This window comes from Lissotriton helveticus, chromosome 1_1, assembly GCF_964261635.1.
Source record: "Lissotriton helveticus chromosome 1_1, aLisHel1.1, whole genome shotgun sequence".
In the NCBI taxonomy this organism is placed as follows: domain Eukaryota; kingdom Metazoa; phylum Chordata; class Amphibia; order Caudata; family Salamandridae; genus Lissotriton; species Lissotriton helveticus.
In genome coordinates this window covers 1,713,309,884-1,713,330,472 of record NC_136057.1, presented here as the reverse complement: position 1 = coordinate 1,713,330,472, position 20,589 = coordinate 1,713,309,884, and the positions used below count along the sequence as shown (strand labels likewise).

Sequence of the window (20,589 nt, the reverse complement as noted above, 5' to 3'; positions counted from 1 at the left end):
TCAATTAACTAACTTTTGAATCACATACCGTGACACTACTATTTTCCTAATTTATCATTTTAACCACATACTGTCTAGGCAAAAGTTTCACTTCAGTAGCCCCATTGCAAAGTGCCTGCCATGAGCAGCACCACGTATTTTGCTTTTTTTGTTGCTACATTTTGATCAGTTTGAACAAGGAACAATTGTTTTTGGGTGTAAATTCACAAATAATGCAGCAAAAGGTGGATTGTGCAGAAAGTGTGGTAGCACCATGGTTATGCTGAAAACATTGCAGCCACAGAATGGCATAATTCTTAGGGCACTGGATATTTGAGATGTATAAATATTACAGTACAATACAACATTGCACTTTAAACTCTATCCAGGATCAGTACCTGTAAAGAAGAGGAAGAAAAGTGAAATGTTCTACTCTATGCACTCCTGTGCTTCAAACGATCTTGTCCTGGTGCAAAGTCAGTGACGTGGGTGTAGTATAAAGTGAAGAGCTCTTTCATAGGAAGAGTATTATTCAAGGACAACGGTTCTCTTCAGAGTCCAGATATTCTCAGATTCTTTGTGTTTTTCACACAAGGTTACTGAATGAGTCCATGCAATCAGGGACACTACATATCACTATCACTACTGGGAATGAGTTTCAGGGCTCAGGTAGAGTGTCCTGCCACAACGCAACACTCCTTATTTCTAAAACAAATTTGAGAGGCCCGCTTTGCCGTACGTCAGCGCTTTATTGTATTTATTTATTTATTTTGAAAGTTTTATATAGCGCGGACCAGATCTTTGCAGATATCAGAGCGCTTTACATAGAAGGGGTACATGAGGAAGCATAGTTAAAACAGGTGAGTCAATAAGGCTAACAGTACACACAGGTGGAGGCAAAGCCAATCATGTAAATCAATAAGACAAGTAATACAAATAAGCAACACGTAGTACAGATCGGTGCAACGTCTTTAAAGAGTTCGAGATAATAGTTCAAGTGTATTTGGCCATGAGGATAGCTTTTACTTCTTTCTTAAAGAGTGTAGAGGAAGATAAGAGCCTGGTTTCGGGAGGGAGTGAGTTCCAGATCCATGGTGCCATCCCTGAGAAGCAGCGCTTATATGTTTTTTCCTTCCGGAATCTTCGAGGTTTCAGCAGAAGATTGTGTGTGCCTCTAGTGTTTCTAGCGCCGCCAGAGATTGTCAGCTTCTGAGCGAGGTAGCCGGGTGAGTTCAGGTGTACCGCCTTGTGTGTCATGCAGGCGATTTTCAGATGAATTCTGGCTTCAAAAGGCAGCCAGTTCAGGGATTTCAAGTCAGGGGAAATATGTGAGTGCTTTTTTGACCCAGTGATGAGTCTCGCTGCAGCGTTTAGAGAAGCTCTTAGGGGCGCGGTAGTAGTTAAGGGAAGTCCGCAGAGGGCGATGCTGCCATATTCTATTCGAGGGGTGACTAGCGCTTGTACTGCGGTTTGGAAGTCTTTGGCTGGGAGGAAGGGTTTAAGTTTCCTCAGTGTATTGATTTGGAAGTTCGCTCCCTTGGTTGCCTTGCTGATATGTTGCTGCATGTTGAGATTGGTGTCGAGTGTTATGCCTAAAGATTTTGCTGAGTCCACGATGGTGGGTTGGACATTGAGTGCGGTTAGGTCTTTGCTTTAGTTTCTACGCACAGCCTCTATTTAAGAGCAGCAGTGGGTAGGGTGGCTTGTGGCTCCGCTCCACTCCTTATTCAAAAACATACTACTTGCTTTGTGAGTGATTGGAATTCTGTTGGGGAGGACTGGGACCTTTTGAATCTATTAACTTCATCACTTGTGTTTGGCATTTTCAGTATGGTGCACGTGTCTTAATTCATCAATCAATACATTTGTAAAGCGCACTACATACCCATGAGAGTCTCAAGGTGCTGGGGGGAGGGGGAATGCTGCTACTGCTCGAAAAGCCAGGTCTTGAGGAGTCTTCTGAAGGTCAGCAGGTCTTGGGTCTGCCGTAGGTGGATGGGGAGGGTGTTCCAGGTCTTTGCGGCGAGGTGGGAGAAAGATCTGCCGCTGGACGTTGCTCTTCGGATGCGGGGGACTGTGGCAAGGGCGAGGTCGGCGGAGCGTAGCTGGCGGGTGGGGGTGTAGAAGCTGAGTCCGTTCAGGTACACTGGTCCTGTGTTGTGGAGTGCCTTGTGTGAATGGGTGAGGAGCTTGAAGGTTATCCTCTTGCTGATGGGGAGCCAGTGCAGGTCTCCCAGGTGGGTGTGATGTGGCAGTGGCAAGGGATGGCGAGGATTAGGCGTGCAGAGGCATTCTGGATGCGTTTAAGCCTTTTCAGGAGTTTGGCCGAGGCTCTGGCGTAGAGTGTGTTTCCGTAGTCTTAAGTGCCCTGCTCTTTCATATTAAGGCATAGTAGCCATTTTGAGAGGCCCACTCTGCCGTACAGTCAGCCCTCTAGTTTCTACCGCATGGCCTCTATTAAAGAGCAGCCGCGGTACAGGCGTGCCACTGGCACGCCTCAGTCAAGCCTGGCTGCGCACAAGCGAAACCAGGGGCCAGTAAACTCTGCATCTATCCATCCAAATAGAATGGTCTTTTCTGCAGACCAGCTTAGGCTTGTCCAGAGGTCATTTTGGCCTCCTTAGACCCTCTGGTGAGTTCCAAGAGGTATACCTATTGTAACTTTTCGTTAATCTCAGATTGCAACTCCTTTAACTCTGCTAATAAAGTTGAGCATTACTCTCCTGGGGCATCTAGAAATGAGGCTGCGTGCCTTTTTAATGTGTTGGGTAGTAATTTTTTCTTCTACAGAATTATCGCTTCTTGCCAAGACACCAACAGCATCTATACCATTTTTTTTTAATGGGCGATGCCCTGTTCCTTGTTGAAACAGGTTTATGAAAGACCCACGCACTCTGGTTTATTCAAATGTTAAGAGTTTGGAGGAAAAGGTAGGTGGTGCGGATGGGTTAATCCTCCTTAGAGCGAGGATATCAAATATTCAAGTAGCACTATCCTCTAAGGGGCGTCCCCCAATTCGCACTCTGGCAATGAAGTGTTTAAATTTTGGTGCTCGATGAACAAGAGTCGATAGTTGTGATTCATCAGTCTTTATCTTTATTTGAATACAGTTGAATTCTGTATATACTTGATATTTTTCTCATTCCAAATCATTAATGCATAATTCTTGTGAAATATTCAGAGTATATCCTGTTGCCCAATGCATTTCGGGCTCAAAACATTGATCACAGACCACACCATTCTGTGCACCATTGATGTGAAATCCCTATACACATCTATCCCGCGTGACCTTTGGATTACAGCTGTGGAATCTTTTCTGATTACCAGTGAAAAAGATAAGTCACTCAAAATATTTTTAATGGAACTTCTACATTTCACCCTTTATCTTTCGAATTTTAAGTGGCAAGACAAATACTACATACAATGCCGCCCCTACATATGCCAACCTGTTCATGTTCCGTTTTGAAATTGATAACATTTTCAACCAAGAAATATGGAAAGAACATCTGGTTACATACAAAAGATACATAGATGACATTTTTGTTATATGGAATGGTTCTGTACCCATTTTGTTGGAAGCTATTGAAAACTTAAACAAAATCGACCAGCGGATTAAATTCACAGCATCCATAAGTGCAACTGAAATCACCTTTTTGGACACATGCATCAAACTCTCCAACGGCTGGTTAACAACTGAGGTATATACCAAAACAACTGATAGCAATAATCTCCTGCACGATCATTCATTTCATCAACCCTCACTGAAGAAGCACTTGCCTTACTCGCAATTACTTCGCCTCAAGAGAATATCATCCTCTAAAGAATTATATGAACACAGTACAGACAAATGTATTAAAAAATTCAAGGAGAGAGGATACCCAACAACCGTGATACATGAAGCAAGAACGAAGGCGGAAATCAAAATTAAAGAACTTTTACTAAAACCCAAAACAACAGACAACGATATCAACAGAATAGTATTTGTGTCTAAATACTCAACAGAGCCACCGGAACAAGAGACTCATTCTTAAATATTGGCCAATGCTTAAGTCTGAAACAGATTTTAACAGTATCTTTAAATCAATGCCGCGATTTGCTTACCAACATACCTGCAACATAACAACAACTTCTCAAAATACCCAGACGTGAGTCCAAAACCTTTAAAGGCACCTCACCTTGCTTGAATTGTGGGAATTGTAACGCCGTCATGAAGGGTGATACCATCCAACATCCCCAAACGGGCATTCCTATCAAAGTGAAAGTCAATGCCATTTGCTATAGTGAAAATGTCATATATTTATTGAAATGTCCGTGCGGATTGGCTTACATCGGAAAAACTGAACGCAAAATCAGAATTTGCATAAATGAACACAAAAGCAACATCCAAACAAAAAATCAGAAATCACCAGTAGCCGTTCATTTTAACAAAGTCAACCATAACATCAGTCGACTTCGCTTTTGCGTACTAGAACAAATCGCCGCTGAACAAGGACGTGAGAATACGAAACACTACAACGTGCGACTTATTGGATATACCATTTGAACACTACCAGCCCTAACGGACTCAACGAGAAATTAGAATTGAGTTGCTTTCTTTGATAGATATTTCACACTACAAAGTTTTGTTGTGTACATGATTTTAGTTAACCAGACAGTATGTTTTTCTGCTCTTGAACTTTTGCACAGTTTTTACATGTGTTGACACTTTATTACAGGTTTGCACCGTTTCAGCATAACTTGTTTACATCCCACATTCACATTTTGATATTTTATCACGAGTTCACACTGTTTCGCTATATCTCACACTTTAACTTTGTTTGGGAACTTTATTTGACTTCGTAGTAGATGTTCGTCATATCAGGCATCCGCCTTTTATTTTTCTGCATTTCATGATTTGACCCGTACGCAATAAAACTACAGACTTTCCCATGTTTATTACCATGTGGCCCGTGACGATACCAGCATTCGTTTCGTAGAATGTCAGGTGACTCCTGACACTACTATATGGCGCCATATCACTCTCAGCATTTTGTTTTGCGCTGAAGCCACGCTTGTGCATGTACCTTTCCGAAATTACCGAATAAGCATCTATCTGGTAAGCTGCGATGAGAACTTTGTCTGTACAAACTTAACAGGCAGAAACAGAAAATCCATTAATTATCGTTTACGATCTCTTTGTACAGATTACCATTCGAAATGTATTCGTAATCAAGTGCTTACAGTTTTACATATCCAAGTAAGCGTTTCCGGTAACGGTTGTTTTCACAGCGTTTCTTATCATACACGTCATCTATTAACATAGCACGCTATTCTTCCTCTTTTGGCGAAACTAGTAACACTTTATGTGTACCACGATTGATACGGGAAGAGCATTCTTTTGCGAGATTTACCAATGCGAGTCATTAACCCCACACACACCTGTGCGATTAATTATACCAGAATTAGATTTTCACCGCAGTCACGAGTTGGACACGTTTTGTTCACTCTATTTATCACATTGGTTTATTTATTTATTTATTTAGTTTATGGGACTTATGAAGCAAATTATCGCCTAGCAGGCATCCTGGCGCTGAACAGCTCAAGGAGTAAGAGTGTGTACAGTATGGCGGCATTAGAGTGTAGGAAATAGCCAGGTCTTAATGGCTTTTCTGAAAGGGAGTAGCTCCTGAATTTGTCTGATTTCACAGGGCAGACTATTCCAGAGCTTAGCCGCTGCAACTTCAAACAGTCTACCTCCCATTCTGACTCTTCTAAATTTACACGTAGCATGGATTTCGATCACATTTTTGTTCACCTTTGATATGAACTCACTACCACTTCAGCATCAGTGATGTAATTGATATGAAACCCTGTGTCTTAACTGATTGTTGGTAATTTCCTTACATTTAGCAGTAATGCCCCTGAGGAAGGGCAGAAGCCCGAAATGCATTGGGCAACAGGATATACTCTGAATATTTCACAAGAATTAAGCGTTAATGATTTGGAATGAGAAAAATATCAAGTATATACAGAATTCAACTGAAATGAAATAAAGATAAAGATTGATGAATCACAGCTATCGATTCTTGTTCATCGATTACCAAAATTCAAACACTTAATTGCCAGAGTGCGAATTGGGGGACTCCCCTCTATCCTAGAGGATAGCGATGTTCCTTATTGAAACATCGTTCCATGAGACCTCATTGCCTGATGTTCTTGCAGCTTTAACCTGGAACTATTTTATTGTTAAGCGAGATCGCAATAAGAGAGGAGTTGGGATAGCCATCATTTTAAAGAGAAATACCAATTTAAAACACAGGAGATACTTATCCCTGTCTGTGAAGCCATGTTTTTGTTCTCTCTGCTTCTCCATAACCTCACCAAATCCGGCGCTCTGATTTACCACCTTCTAACCTTCTGTCTCCTTACATTCTTAATTCTGCCAATTTTACTCTTCTTGGGGATTTAAATATACATCTGGATGGTCGGCCCTTATAGAGGGTCTTAGTGCCTTGAACCTCAGTTTAATTAATTCTGCACCTACACACAAGGCTGGACATCTATTGGATCCTATTTTTTTCTAACATCAAGTGCCTCACTACTACTCTGACCACTTCGCAGTGCTCTTTTCCATTCTGACTCTTTCACTGCCCGCAACAGCTGTGGCTAAACCTCCGGCATGGTCAAGAAATTGGTCCAAACTAGACCTCCCCTCTCTTAAACTTTTGATTCCTAGATACCTTATCTAGTCTAGTGCAGGCTATTGTGCTAGACCAACCTATGGTTGATGATTGGATCCAGATTTCCTGGAAGCCCTCTTGCCAGCTAAATCGAGCTCCTCAGTTAGACTCCACCCTCCTGATCCCTGATTCAGTGAGGCTGTTTGTGGGAAGAAAAAGATGTGTGAGTTTCTGGCAAGGTCTTGGAGAACATCTTATGCTGAGGATCACAAACTTAAGTACAAAGCAGCACTAAGACTTTCACAAACTGTGCAGAGCCACAAGGGCGACTTTTTACTCAAGATAAAATCCGAGCTGCTCATAACTATTTCAAAACTCTTTTTAAAGTAGTTAAAGAACTTTCAGGCCCTGGTAATGTAACGCCCATCCCCCTTGCTGTCGGTCACAAAGTGAGGCTCTAGGACACTTTTTGTTGTTGTAAAAAAGTGACATATATCGAACACTGTCTCAGCGAGCGAATCTCAGAGGGATGATAATGTGTCTAGCACCAGCTCACAGATGGAATGCTCTACCTGCAAAGCGGATAACTTCAGCATTTCGCAAGCCAGTAAAAGTCTGAACTCTTTTGCCCCTCTGGATACCTCTCTTTCATGCTCGCTTACATCCCATAAAGCCTGGTGCCCCTTGAGATACTTTTCCCCCAGACAAACTTTGTACACTGGAGCCAGTTCTAATACAATTACTGACAGTTCTTCTCAAATCCTCCCTACAAGAGGGACGCTTTCCTCTGGCATAGCACACCGAGGTCCTGTCTCTCCTAAAAAGCCCGATTTGGATCCCTCCAATTGGTCAAATTTCAGACCAATTTTGATGCTTCCCCTTTTTGCCAAAATCTTGGAGAAACATGTTAATGTGCAAGTTTCTGCGTTTTGTAGACTCCCACAATTTTTTTCATCCTTCACAGTCTGGCTTTAGAGCAGGACTCGACACTGACTCCGCCCTTCCGGGAGTCATTGAACATCTAAACAAGCATTTACAATGCAATGGTTTCGCCTTTGGAAAAGTTAGAGCTATTGGCATTGTAAATGACAAAATTTGTATTTATGTGTTGGTTTTGAAAACAGATAAATAAATGGCATTGTCATTTACATTGCCATTAGCTTAATCTCTAGCAGTCACTTTGCAGTCACTCTGCACTCCCTAGCACTCCCTAGTCCCTCTGCAGTCCCTAGCACTCCCTAGTCACTCTGCACTCCCTAGCACTCTCTCTACTCTGCACTCTCTCTACTCTGCACTCTCTCTACTCTGCACTCTCTCTACTCTGCACTCTCTCTACTCTACCAATAGCACTTTCCCACCTCTCAAAGACCAGCAACCCTACTCTACTAAAAGTCTAACAGAGTAGCAGTCACAATATCACAAGCACTCACAGACAAGCACCACACACTACCAGCAGCGCTAACAACCCTCCGAGAGTAGCAGTCGCACCCCTCACAGACTAGCACCACACACTACCAGCAGCGCTAACAGCCCTCCGAGAGTAGCAGTCACACTATCATAAGCACTCACACCCCTCACAGACTAGCACCACACACTACCAGCAGCGCTAAAAGCCCTCCGAGAGTAGCAGTCACACCCCTCACAGACTAGCACAACACACTACCAGCAGGGCTAACAACCCTCCGAATGTTGTAGTCACATGCAACTAAAAGCCCCCCCATCCACCACAGACTAGCAGTCACACACAACTGGAAGCATATTCACTCCCCTCACCGGCTAGCATCCACACGCTACCAGGAGTACTTTTACACATTAGCAGTCACACATTACCTTCACACCCCACACAGATTAGTAATAACACTACCGGCAACACTCACACCCATCACTACTGAAGCACACCAAGTAGGAAACACACTTTTCTAATATAAATAGAGGTGCATAGTACAAATTCGCTTAATAAAGCAAACCTATTTTAATGAGGCAACCAAGCACTCTAGCACTCACAAAAACAATGAAATGCCTGTATTGGCAGAATGTTAGTAACGGTTTCTATAAATGGTGGACATTCTTAAAATAGTGAGGCCTACTGGCTTTGTCTATGCTTCTTATTGTTGAAGTCCGGTTGTATTCATCCTCGCTTCTGCGTATGTCACTCTAGTTGTGCTGCTTTTACACGCAGGATGTATTAGCGCTTCGGAGGTGGTGATTCCGGGCTGTACTGACAGAAAGAAGCAGAGAGGGGAGGGGAGGGGGGAGGAGGGACACGGAGAACTTCAAAACTCACCGGACTGCTTAGGCTTTCATTACCAGGCTCCGGGAGGAAGGCAGGACCACAAGGAGAGCGGGAGGGGGGAGAGCGGGAGGGGGGACGGCGGGAGGAGGGACACGGAGAACTTCAAAACTCACCGGACTGCTTAGGCTTTCATTACCAGGCTCCGGGAGGAAGGCAGGACCACACGGAGAGCGGGAGGGGGGACGGCGGGAGAAGGGACACGGAGAACTTCAAAACTCACCGGACTGCTTAGGCTTTCATTATCAGGCTCCGGGAGGAAGGCAGGACCACACCGAGAGCGGGAGGGGGGAGAGACACACACACACAGAGCCAGACACACACCGGGGCACTTCTACAATGCAGCCCCAAGTGACCTTCTGATTGTACGTCCCTCTCCGTCTATGTCAACATGACAGTATAATTTGACACATTCATTTTAGTACGACACATTACAGCCTTTGCAGACAATACACTGACAATTGCTAAACACACAATTTTTATGTTGTTTCCATTCCTTCCTCTGAAAGTGGAGCAACAACGCTTGCACACATTTTAAAATTGTGACCTATGCTCAAAACGAGTCTTTTCAGAGGCCCTCTAACCCGTGTATTCCCTGTGCGATGTAGCCTGTGCTCGTTGTATCAACTAGACGTAATTCTGTTTGTGGTGTTCGCTCTACAATTTTCAAATTCAAATCAATATCCTATCTACAACTCCCTCTATAAGTCATATTTGATGGCCCTTGTTTTAGAATTACACCTGCGCTGGAATGTGTTTGCACCCCTCCCTCACAGCCACCCCCCTTCCTTATTTCAGATATGCGGCAGTGCCCGCTGCCATCAGCAAGAAGCGCATCGATTGCAGTAATAATGCTTCTCTTGATTGTCAATCAATTTCCGGATGCGCATCTTTCATCGTGGTGGAAACGAGGAGGCCGTCGTTATTGCCGCTACGAGCCCCTACCACGCAGCATGGCCACTTCCGGTCTCGCGGGTTACGGAAGAGTGCCATCGACAGCGCTTCTGCAAATATCTGCTCTCCCATCAGCCAGACAAGATTACAGAGAATTATTATGGGTTGAGGTGCCATCCGCGGCCTCTTTTCTCATTCATGGACTTTTCCCCATTCCCTAGTTTATAAGTGTTTAAATCACCGCCGAGCAGTCGGGTGTGTGGGTTTTGCTCACGGCGTTAATCGCTCGAGACGGCAGGTGTAATGGCTCGCATCGCAAGGAAACCCAGCAGTTTAATAGTGTTGCGTGTTATCAGGTCGTTGTGAATGGCAAAATCGCTGCGCTCTTCGGAAGAAAAATCTCATTTTGCATAAGGGAGCTTGCTCGTACAAATGAGTCACTGCGCTCCTCGGGGTGAGGCTGTCAGGGTGTTTGGAAGCGGAGAGAGAGCGGCCCTATCTCCGCGCAGCTGGCCGGGCTGCATTGGTCGCCGGTGGTCAGCCAGGCGCGGCTTACACCCTTGGCTATGACTCACTCAGCCTTCGGGAAGATAAGGCTGGCTTACCTGCCGAGGGTAATCAGATACAGGCCCCTGCGCATTTTCAGATCAGCTCAAGGCACGTGACTCCACCAAAAGTGAGAAAGATTTATGGCCTCATTTTGCGTCTGATGAGCTGGCTGCCAAACCTCTGGAGCGGTGGAGACTGCACCACTTCCGGTCCAGCTGCGGGTGGCCTGCCATACTCATTCTGTTTTTTGCCTCGACGGTGTGTTTTTTTTCATCGAAGCGGCTCCTGATCTTCATTGAGGGAGCAGCTTTCGTTAAACAAGCAATGGCAAAGCCTATCAGTCTGGCTTTAAAGTATGAAAACAGAATTTGTGCAGGCCTTTGTTTGCATATTCCATTCACACAAATTGACATTGCCAGTACACACATGATAAATAGACAACAATTAACCAACAACGGGACTTCCGGCTTGCTTGCGGCCCGGCCGGACCAGATTCGGGGGCGTTCCCGGCTTTCGGCTGACGTCGCGTGACGTCGGCAAAAGCCAAAGAATCTCGGGAACGCCCCCGAATCTGGTCCGGCATTGACGGACAGGCCCCTCGTCCAATGGCTATGCTCCATTTATGGAGCCAGCCAATGAATGACGAGGGCCGACCCAAACCCACACTACAGTTCTCATTAGATTTCTCCTGCGCAAAAGCTGCTTGCGCAGCTTTTTGCAGTCGAAACCTAAAAAGCTCCTGTATAATGGCGAAGTTGTTGCGTTGACTTTCCTCCACCTTAGCACGGCCCTCAATACTTTGCCACATACATTCTCTTAAAAAGTCTGGCGAACCTGTGTCTCCAAGGGACAGCTGCATCTTGGATGGCATCCTTTCTGTGAGCCTACACCTTCCAAATCTTTTCCTCCAGCTCTGCGTCAAAGACTCACACCCTTGCATCTGGAGTTCCTCGAGGGTCGACGTTACACCAGATGCAATTCAATATCTGTTTGGCTTTTGGTGGATTTTGTAGAAAGCTGTGGCCTTACTCTGTTTTACTACGTAGATGACACTCAAATCATCTTCTCTTTGTCATCTACTCAAGGCCATAGTTCAGATGACTTGAATTCTTGTTTGGGTAAGATCCTTACCTGGAGGAACACCAACTCATCAAAGCTCAATGGCGATAAGACCAAGGTGATGGTGATGGTTAAGAACCCTGTTATGGGTTCACCAGTACTGGCCTGAGACCATAAGCACTCTCCCAGAACCGGTCTCTAAAGTAAAGAACCTTGGTTTTTGGCTAGATGTCAATCTATAGATGAAATCTCAAATAGCAAGATAGCTTTACCCTGTTTCGCGGTCCTGAAATTGCTGAAAATTATTATCTGATGCTCCTGTTTTCAGCCCAAAGCACGATCATCCTGGCCTTGATTCTATCAAGACTTCGATTATGTAAACATCCTCTAATTAGGAGCAGGCAATGCCTCTATCAGACACCTACAAGTCATTCAGAACTCTGCTACCATACTTCTATATCATCTACCCAAACATGCCTCTGTGTTGGGTCTGTCGCGTGAAATTCACTAGCATACGGTGGACAAACGCATACAGTTGAAATCCCTATAATATATTTATCCAGGGATGTTCTTGTCTGGTCCACTTTTCCGAAAAGAACTGAGTGTACCATGCCACCCAACTTGCTCCATTCAATCGAGCAACCGGTATCTCTGTATGGTTCCTGGGGTTATACTGGCTCATTCAGGAGGGTGCCCCTTCTCGTTTTTGGGTCCTAAGTTGTGGAACATCCTGCCCGAGTCTCTGAGAAACTATCCCTCACTGACCACCTCCTGAAAAAATCTGAAAACCTGGTTGTTCTGATCGGTTCTTATTTTGCAAGCGCCTATCTCTCTGCCAAAGCGCTGGGATGCCCTTTTGGGTAGCTATGCGCTACAAATGACCTTATAATAATAATAATAATAATAATGTAAATTCCCAAAACTCATTGTACATATGAGTCAATGTACATATTATTTGTTAGTAGAGCCCTCAGCTACATGACTGCCTCTCATTTGCAGAGACAAACATAGTCTTCTCTGCTCCGTGTCCCCAAATATTTAGGAAATTGCTTTTCCTCTTGGTTATTGTGAATGACTTGTGGGAAATAGCAATCAAATCACTTGGGGATTGATTTACACTTTGTATCTTCTCTCAGTATTTTAATTGTGCATACTACACAGATCATCCGCATGCAAAATACAGCTCTGGTAATTATGAGAAACCAGGGTGTCATGCCCTTTAGGATAGTCCCATCATGTTCCATCGTACATACCGATTATATACATTTTGTCCCATCCACACGACATAAGTCTTACACGGGTGACCTTTTAACTAGTAGCCTACTTCTGTCTCTTCGATACCAGGCTCTCGGTACCCTATCTTAATCCCTGTACCTGACTTACATAAACATGTCCTCAGGCACAGCAGATTTATTCTGTATGAGGGTCACCACTTTTTTTATCCATGACCAACAACCAGCTGTGTATGATCATGTTTGTTTAGAAAAGGATTAGCGAGTGTTTTCAAAACCTATCGATTCTAGACGAAACCCTGGAGTGACCACTTTAGTATAAAATACCCTCACTCCTACTTATAGAGAGAGAGGAGAATTCCTTCCAGGCTGGACTGAGACTCTGCAGGCTGATCCTTCGACAGGCAGAGGCCTGACATCCCTTGCTGGGTGCAATTCTCGATGCCGAGACTGGGTCCTTCATTCAGAACCATCAGGTGAGGGGTTAGCACTTCCCCGGGTGATTCTTGTCTCATTAAGATATATCCTAGCCCTTACATACCCATGCTTCACTCACATATCTAGGCTAAGTACATTTAGGTAGGTTACGCATTGTAGGAGTAAGCCAATGCTATTGTTTTATATAATCTTTTATTCACCATGGTAAAAATGTATCTGCCATTTACGATATTGGCGCTAGCGATCAATAAATAATTATTGAAACTGTTCCAATCGCCATTCTATGTGTATTCTGAGAAAAGTAAGCACGAGTGACTGAGCGAAAGAAACCGTATTGTTTTCCACAATACTTGAGGAATCAGGGTTTTCATGTTCAGTGGTTGCCAGAAACTACGTACACCACTGTAGAATACAGAGGGGTGGTAGTGGCACTGTAGAGGAGTCTGTCTGCACACAAAGCCCTCAGTTTAGGTCATCCGAAACGTGCAGGTCCTGGGGGGTCCTCTGAACTACACGACAAGGGATTGTTAAATATCCTTTGTAACAAACTTGTAAAGAGCATTTTTCCATTTGTTTAAAAGTTTCTGTCCCTCTTCATAGATAAAGAAAATATCATCATGTAATGTCCAGAATACATTCTAGAATGTTACCAGTTAAAGGGGAGAATGAACTGTTCGAACCCCAAGAAATGCACTATGGCTTCACAGTCCTCCCCTGCATTCCAGAATAAAAAAAAAAGCATCCGCTGTCACCTTTTTCTTAGGTCTCGTTCAGGATCGCGATGCTTACTATAGATATTGTTTTCAGCAAAGGCATTGGGGCCCGCCCATTGCTTACCAATCATGGGCTTCATTTTAACTCCTATTTGCTGCCTCCTACTTGTGCCAGCTTCACTTCCTCGTCTGGAGCACGGACCAAGTGACTTCTGTCTTTGAATACACAGCAAATGTGACCATATAAGAACAAGATTTACAGGCCTGTTTACTGAAAGGCGCACTCATGGGAGAATACAAGGAAAGGTAGTGTGAAGACACTTTACTCACTGGGAGGGTCGAACGCACACTGGGCAGCCTAAAACAAAGCCAGAAAAAATGAGTTACGAACCCAATGAGATGCAACGGGCAGAATGTATTCCCAGGCAAACTGTCTGAATATCCTCAAGATGTCTTTAGCAAATGTTGTCAGGCATGGACACACTCCATGGAGTTTTGTGTATTGTCAATGAAGTGTTGAGATGTGGTTGGGAAGTTGAATGGGATTCATAAATCCTCACATGCTCATATTCTGTTGCATTGGTTTTAGCAATACTTGTCCTGTCGTACCAACTTTAAAAAATGTTTTGCTGATATTAATTTATTTTTCTACACAGCGCCCTGGTATGCTTCCAGGAAGCCGAATGACCCCTCAGGGACCCCCCATGGGACCACCAGGGTATGGTGGGAGTCCAGGGGCAAGGACTGGGGGTGCACAGTCCGGAATGGATCCAGCCCGCAAGAGGCCAGCTTCCCAGCAGATTCAGCAGCAGCAACAGCAGCAGCAGGCGCAAGCAGCACAGAACCGTAATCACAGGTAATAGCAGACATTTAATTTTGCTCCGAGGGTGAAAGCAATGGCAGCTTAGGGGCTAACATTTGGGTGAAAAAGGTTACTTCCCACACATTTCATGGCTGAGGCAGTAAGGAATAGCAACAAAAGCATAGGTCTGAAAGTTGAGGTAAACCACCTCCTGTGAAATGCTATGGGAGGATAGGAGAGCAAAATCTTTCGATTCTTTGCAATCACCAGACCGGAGCATCTCAAACTTGGGAAGGGATCTCTCTAGGCTTTCATGTTTTCTATCCGCCTGCAGTTATACACGCTGCAAATTTAGGGTCACGGTGATCTTTGAGCTGCAGAGGGTACCCTTTAGTTTAAAATGGACAACCAAAATATCCCTGCAAAAGCAAATACCCCAGCTGGACCTCTCTGAAGTGGTGCTTGGTAAAGGCTCCTGCAGGCGTTTTTAGTCTCCATTGGAAAACTGAAAGTTCTGCCAGTGAATGAGCATGCCTTGGTCATGGTACTAATCTTCATGAAGTTTGGAGTATGTCAGGACATTGTTCAAATGTTGACCACAAACGTTTCGGAGAATAGTTGCTCGCAGGTTTGGCAGAAATGTCATTCCTTCAAATAGATCTGTTTATTCCTGGTTGGGTTGGTGTTGGGTGGATTTATTGTAAAGAATGCATAATTGCACTTCTGTTGACCTTTAGTTTAAGGATTTTAATTGTATTTTTTTAAGCAATACAAAGAAGAAGAAGATGGCAGACAAGATTCTACCTCAGAGGGTGAGACACTGCCAAAGATTTCAATGTTCAAGTAACTTTTGTTTTAGTTTATGTGAAAGGGTTTGTGTGATTGTTTGGAGAACTATTTTTCTCAAGACATTTCTAATGTTTGTGCAAAAATGATGGGACGTACCAGTGGTTTGTGTATTGAATACTCTTGCTGAAGTGTATTCCCTGGACTTCTTTCACTTGCAATGTTGACTCAAAGTTGCCTCTTGTTCAGCCATACCAAGTCATCTTTCACTTGCATATTTGCCACCTGCAGTCGTTCTCATCCGTGTGGCACGGAGTACCATCTAGCTTCGCCAGATTTGAGATTAGACAGATATTTTGTTCACCAGCTCAAGAGCTTGGTTAGATTTTAATTATTATAGAGCTATTTAGTACTAAATATTCCTGCCCTGAGCCTTTTATCTCAGTAGAGTAAACATGAGATCCCGGGGCTCCATTTTATTCTGCACCTAGCAGCTGGTGTATGTCTGACTTCTCTATGCTTTCCGTTTTTATCCTGGAACAGAGGCCTGCAGTATTTTTATGCAAATGATTTACTAGTGCTAATATTTGGATTTGATCAGGCTATAAGCTCACAAGCACGCCCTCCTTACCTTTATGCCCTACAATCCATGTCTTTTGTATGAGCCTGAATGTATACATAAACTAGCTTAGCAACTTCAGTAAATAGCACTGTCATCAGTGCCTCATGGTACAGAACGTTTTGCTTATGTAAAGTAGCCTTCTCTATCCCTTTTTGCATGCATCAATTACATATATTTTTACTACCCTATCCTTTAATGTAGAATAGTTTTTTTGTTCTTTTGATTAAACTCTGTGGTAGCTGTCCCGCTATAAATGAATGTTTAAAGCTGAGCAAATGGTCGTACATCCTGTTCTCTGCACCCTACAAATGTCTTGAGTATTTATTAGAGAAAGGTTTCTAATGTACACGTATGTAAGACAATTTTTTTAAAGAACACTCTATGTACCCTCGGCAATGAACTGTTTTGTTAAATAATGTGGACTTTGCTTACCAGGGGGTTTTCGATAATATGAGCTCCTGGAAGCATTTGATGAGTGTGAGGACAATGCAATTCAAACCTACCATAGCATCACTGTTCAAATTTCCTGGGTAACTAGGGTCCATGCCAATTGACGTTATTAAAATGTATAAAGCCAGATCTGTGTCGATAGCCTCCTCTGGTGCAGGAGTATAGGAGTACACTGACCACTCCAGGTCTGCAAAGACTTATTGCTCACCAACAGTGTCCTAGCCATAAGTCATAAGGAACTAGGGCTCCAATATTTAGGAGCGATCACAGGATTAGCACCAACTATGCTCTGGCTTTCAGTCTATTTCAGGCCAGAAGCCAAACTTAGGCAAATGGTGATTGCTGACTGCTTAAAAATGACAAGAGTCCATGACATTAAAGGGCTGATGCATGCAATAGAATATCTGTGGGCTATCAGTAAGATGGATTTCTACAAAAATCCGCTGAGCATCAACTAATCCATCAAAGTTTCAGTGAAAAGCAAACTACTACATTTTGTAGTTGGGAAAAGAGTGGGAACCGAACTGAGGAAGACAGTTGAAGCATATCTTCCGCTGTGCACCGTCACCTGTATGGAACCATATCTAGCCATGGTGCCACGCTGTCAGGTTTTATTTGACAAGATTTTGACTCCGTATGGTCCACTATGTGGTATCCTATCCCTCAGATGTATTTATCGAGAGATCTGATACTGTGCAACTTAATCACTTTCCAGTTGCACCTGTTCTTCTTTTGAAAAATTATATATGGACTCGACCCTTAATGAGGCATCTCATCCTCAAGTGCAAGGCGGCACTGGAGTATCTTCAGTTGCTTCAAACTGATGTGGTTTGTCACACAATTTATAGATTTATTGCTGCTGTAGTCAAACAGTACAGACTAGTTGGGAAATGAACGGGGAAACGATCCTAGTATTCTGTTCATAAGTAGGAAAGTCGATTGGGTATTATCTTTTATTACTGCCCACTGTCTTTATATTTTTAGCATTATTTATGCCATGTTTTTACCATTTCATGCACTTAGCCACTTTGCGTATAGCATGGTATGTTAAGGACCTGTGACTAGTTTTCACATTTGAAATGTATTTTACTGATTTTAATGTGATTCTTTTTAACATTACTTGCGATCATGCATTGATACAGAGCAATTTTGAGCATGGCAATTCTATCGTACATGATTGGGTTTTTTAAGAATGAAATGTATTTTATATTTGTGCTTTTATGTGTTTTTTTTAACCAAATAAAGATTGAAACATGAACTTAATGTGGACCTATTTATTTACATATTGTTTATTTTCAGCATTGCTTTAGCAGAAAGTATGATAACGGTGGCATTTCTGAGATTGTGATGCTTTTAGGTTAGATTGCATGTGATCTGATCAGTTTCCAGTTTGAGAAAGACCATGTATCTGACAGCTCCTGGTGAACAGGAAGTTTACAGCGATGCCTGTTGGTGACTGTGCCTGACCAATTCTCCTCTTTGCTGCAGATCCGGGAGCTAGTTCCGGAGTCTCAGGCCTACATGGATTTGTTGGCATTTGAAAGGAAGCTGGACCAGACAATCATGAGAAAAAGGCTAGATATCCAGGAAGCTTTGAAGCGACCCATCAAGGTAAAGTGTGTCTGCGATGGGAGGGATTTTATTTTTATTTATTTGGGTTTTTATATAGCGCTGGCTAGACCCGGAGGTATCGGAGCGCTTTACATAGGGTTCCACAGCTAGGGTGGGTAGAAAATCATGGAGGCTGATATTATGCATATCTCTTTAATTGCCAACTCACAGCGGCAACTACAAAACAATGTAAAGAACCTTAGAATATGAATCTGTGTTCTAAAGGCTACTTAGTTCCCTGTGAGGCATCCATCTTCCTTCTTTGTTGGTGCGAACACCTTCGATATATCAAACGTGTAGAAAAATCCAAAAAGGCATCCTATAAAACAACAAACTCTGAGAATATTCCACATTCTTCCTTGATTACTTCTTGTTGGAACCTAATGTTGTCAGGTCACCTAGGGTAGCATGGCCTAGGGCAAGACATTTAACAATTAGAGGCACATGTGTGAAGGTTGCAAATCACCCAGCAGTAACTCAATGCAATTCCACGTTAAAAACGACACTACACCAAAAGATTGGAAAAATATGGATTGCTTTATAAAAATAGATTGGCTTTTCTCTTTCTTTTTCACACCATCATTTCTCGTGTTATTTCTTTTCACTCTTACAGTTAGTCGTCACATTTCACAGTTAAATTACATTTCCTTTGTCAATCACATTTGGTTTCGGTCTTAAACTCGCTCTTACAGCTTTTTATCAGTATTACTCAACAGGGCTTAGAGCAAATAGAACTTTGAGCAATTTATCTCTTTTCAGTTTCCCCAATTGGTCATCAGCATTTCAACAATCAGAATGTAGGTGACAAATCAAAATTCCACTGAAGACCCTGTTGTTTGGGTACCCACGCAGTACACTGGGAAACTGGAAACAGGCAGGCTCTGTCAAACCTAATCCAAGGAACCACCTACTCTGTCTACCAATAGGGGATTTCCTTCTGACATCCACTCATAGGCTGGCTCTATTGCTTGGTCAGGGACAGTGTCTACTTCCCAGTGGCTCCGGACATCCTATGTAACTCACGCTCATCAGCTTGTGAGCAACGTTAGATAAAACCGATTTATTGGTCTCTTGGGCTACACCCCAGCTCAGGAGTCAGGAAATCTGAATGTCACCTTGTGTCTGAGATCTGCTCCAGGGACTCCGTCACACCACTTTCCCTGAACCCTGCCGCCTGATAGGAAATATTCGTCCTTCTCTGGGACTTCACCCAGACAGGACGCTTACTTCTTAATCTTCCCCGCTCCTCTTGTAGGGCACAGGAGAACTCCCGCGCTCCTCACCAGGCCCGTCTACCTCACGCTGCTGGGCCGCCCGCCAGTCTTTCCAGCTCCGCTCCTCACCAGTTTAGACGGACACCCAGCGCGCCTCTGGGCCTGCGCAGCTCACGGTACGCCTCCGCTCCCCACCAGCACTAGGCATGCGCGGCCCTGAGACGGCGCTTCGCCTCACGGTAATCACCTCGCACCTCACTGGGCCTGCGCAGCATACAGGACGACTTCACTCCTCCGGAGCCGCCCGCCTTCACACGCTGGTCACCGCTTCGCGCTACTCAGCATGCGCAAAGACCAGCGACTCTGATCTCCTTCTCCAGCCCAGCAGCTCCGCCAAAATTCCTTGCCTCTGCCTCACAGAGTCTCCGACCGGTGCAGGGAGATTCACTGCCACTTCTCGGGGAGAACGGTAAGGCAAATCAAAGGGAGAGGATTTTACTCAGTCCACAGTGAGGCTTAAGGCTAGCAGGGGCCCGAGGATATCAACAAGGGGGGGGCCAACTGAAATCTCTGAGCTGCCTCACTCAGATAACAAGGTCCCATCAGAGGGTTTAGTTAGAGGCAAAGGGGGAAACGTCTACCAGAAGAGGCTGTCAAACTTTCTGTGCAACTAACTTCTCTCTGTGCGTCCACCTCCCCTCACCACCACCTTACTCCTCTCACTCTCTAACTACACAAAATGGCTTCCTGACCCCTACCCTTATATAGCCTGTCCACACAGGGTCCAGTAGGGTCCAGAAGGTTCTGGAAGGCCCCAATGTTAGTCTATGAGGCCATTCCAGGGAATGGCAGTTGTGACAGTTGGCAGCCACCATTTTGTGAGTCCAAGTGAATTCCTGTCAGGAAAGGCATCTAGGCCTGGGATGAAAAACTATGAGGGCAAAAGAGCACCTATCCCCCAGACCAACACCATAAAAACCTAGTGGCACAAAAAGATACAACGGTGTGAGGGGCAAAAAGGGGACAAAACAAATAATAAATTGGAGGGACTACGCAAAGGGCCAGACAGGTCTAACACGCGTCCCCCCCAGCTGAAAGTGGGGAGAGCTACCCAACCCCTTGGGAGTCCTCATCACTAAGGCGGAAATACCTAGAGAGACCGTCTGCATTGGCGTGGTCTACTCCAGGCCGATGATCCACCCGGAAGTCCATTCCCTGTAGGGAGATGGACCATCTCAGCAACTTGGGATTCTCCCCCTTCATCTGCATCAGCCAACGAAGGGGTCGGTGG

The 20,589-nt window shown here is 44.2% G+C and overlaps 1 protein-coding gene across 1 annotated transcript in view; it reads left to right on the top strand.

The window, feature by feature from the left end:
* Positions 1-20,589, top strand: part of SMARCD1 (SWI/SNF related BAF chromatin remodeling complex subunit D1) — a 90,540-nt gene that overhangs the window by 17,962 nt on the left and 51,989 nt on the right. Inside the window, exons 2-4 of the mRNA XM_078689125.1 lie at positions 14,470-14,669; positions 15,382-15,427; positions 17,962-18,084. Coding sequence (XP_078545251.1) covers positions 14,470-14,669; positions 15,382-15,427; positions 17,962-18,084 — 369 coding nt within the window. The remainder of the gene's footprint in view (positions 1-14,469; positions 14,670-15,381; positions 15,428-17,961; positions 18,085-20,589) is intronic.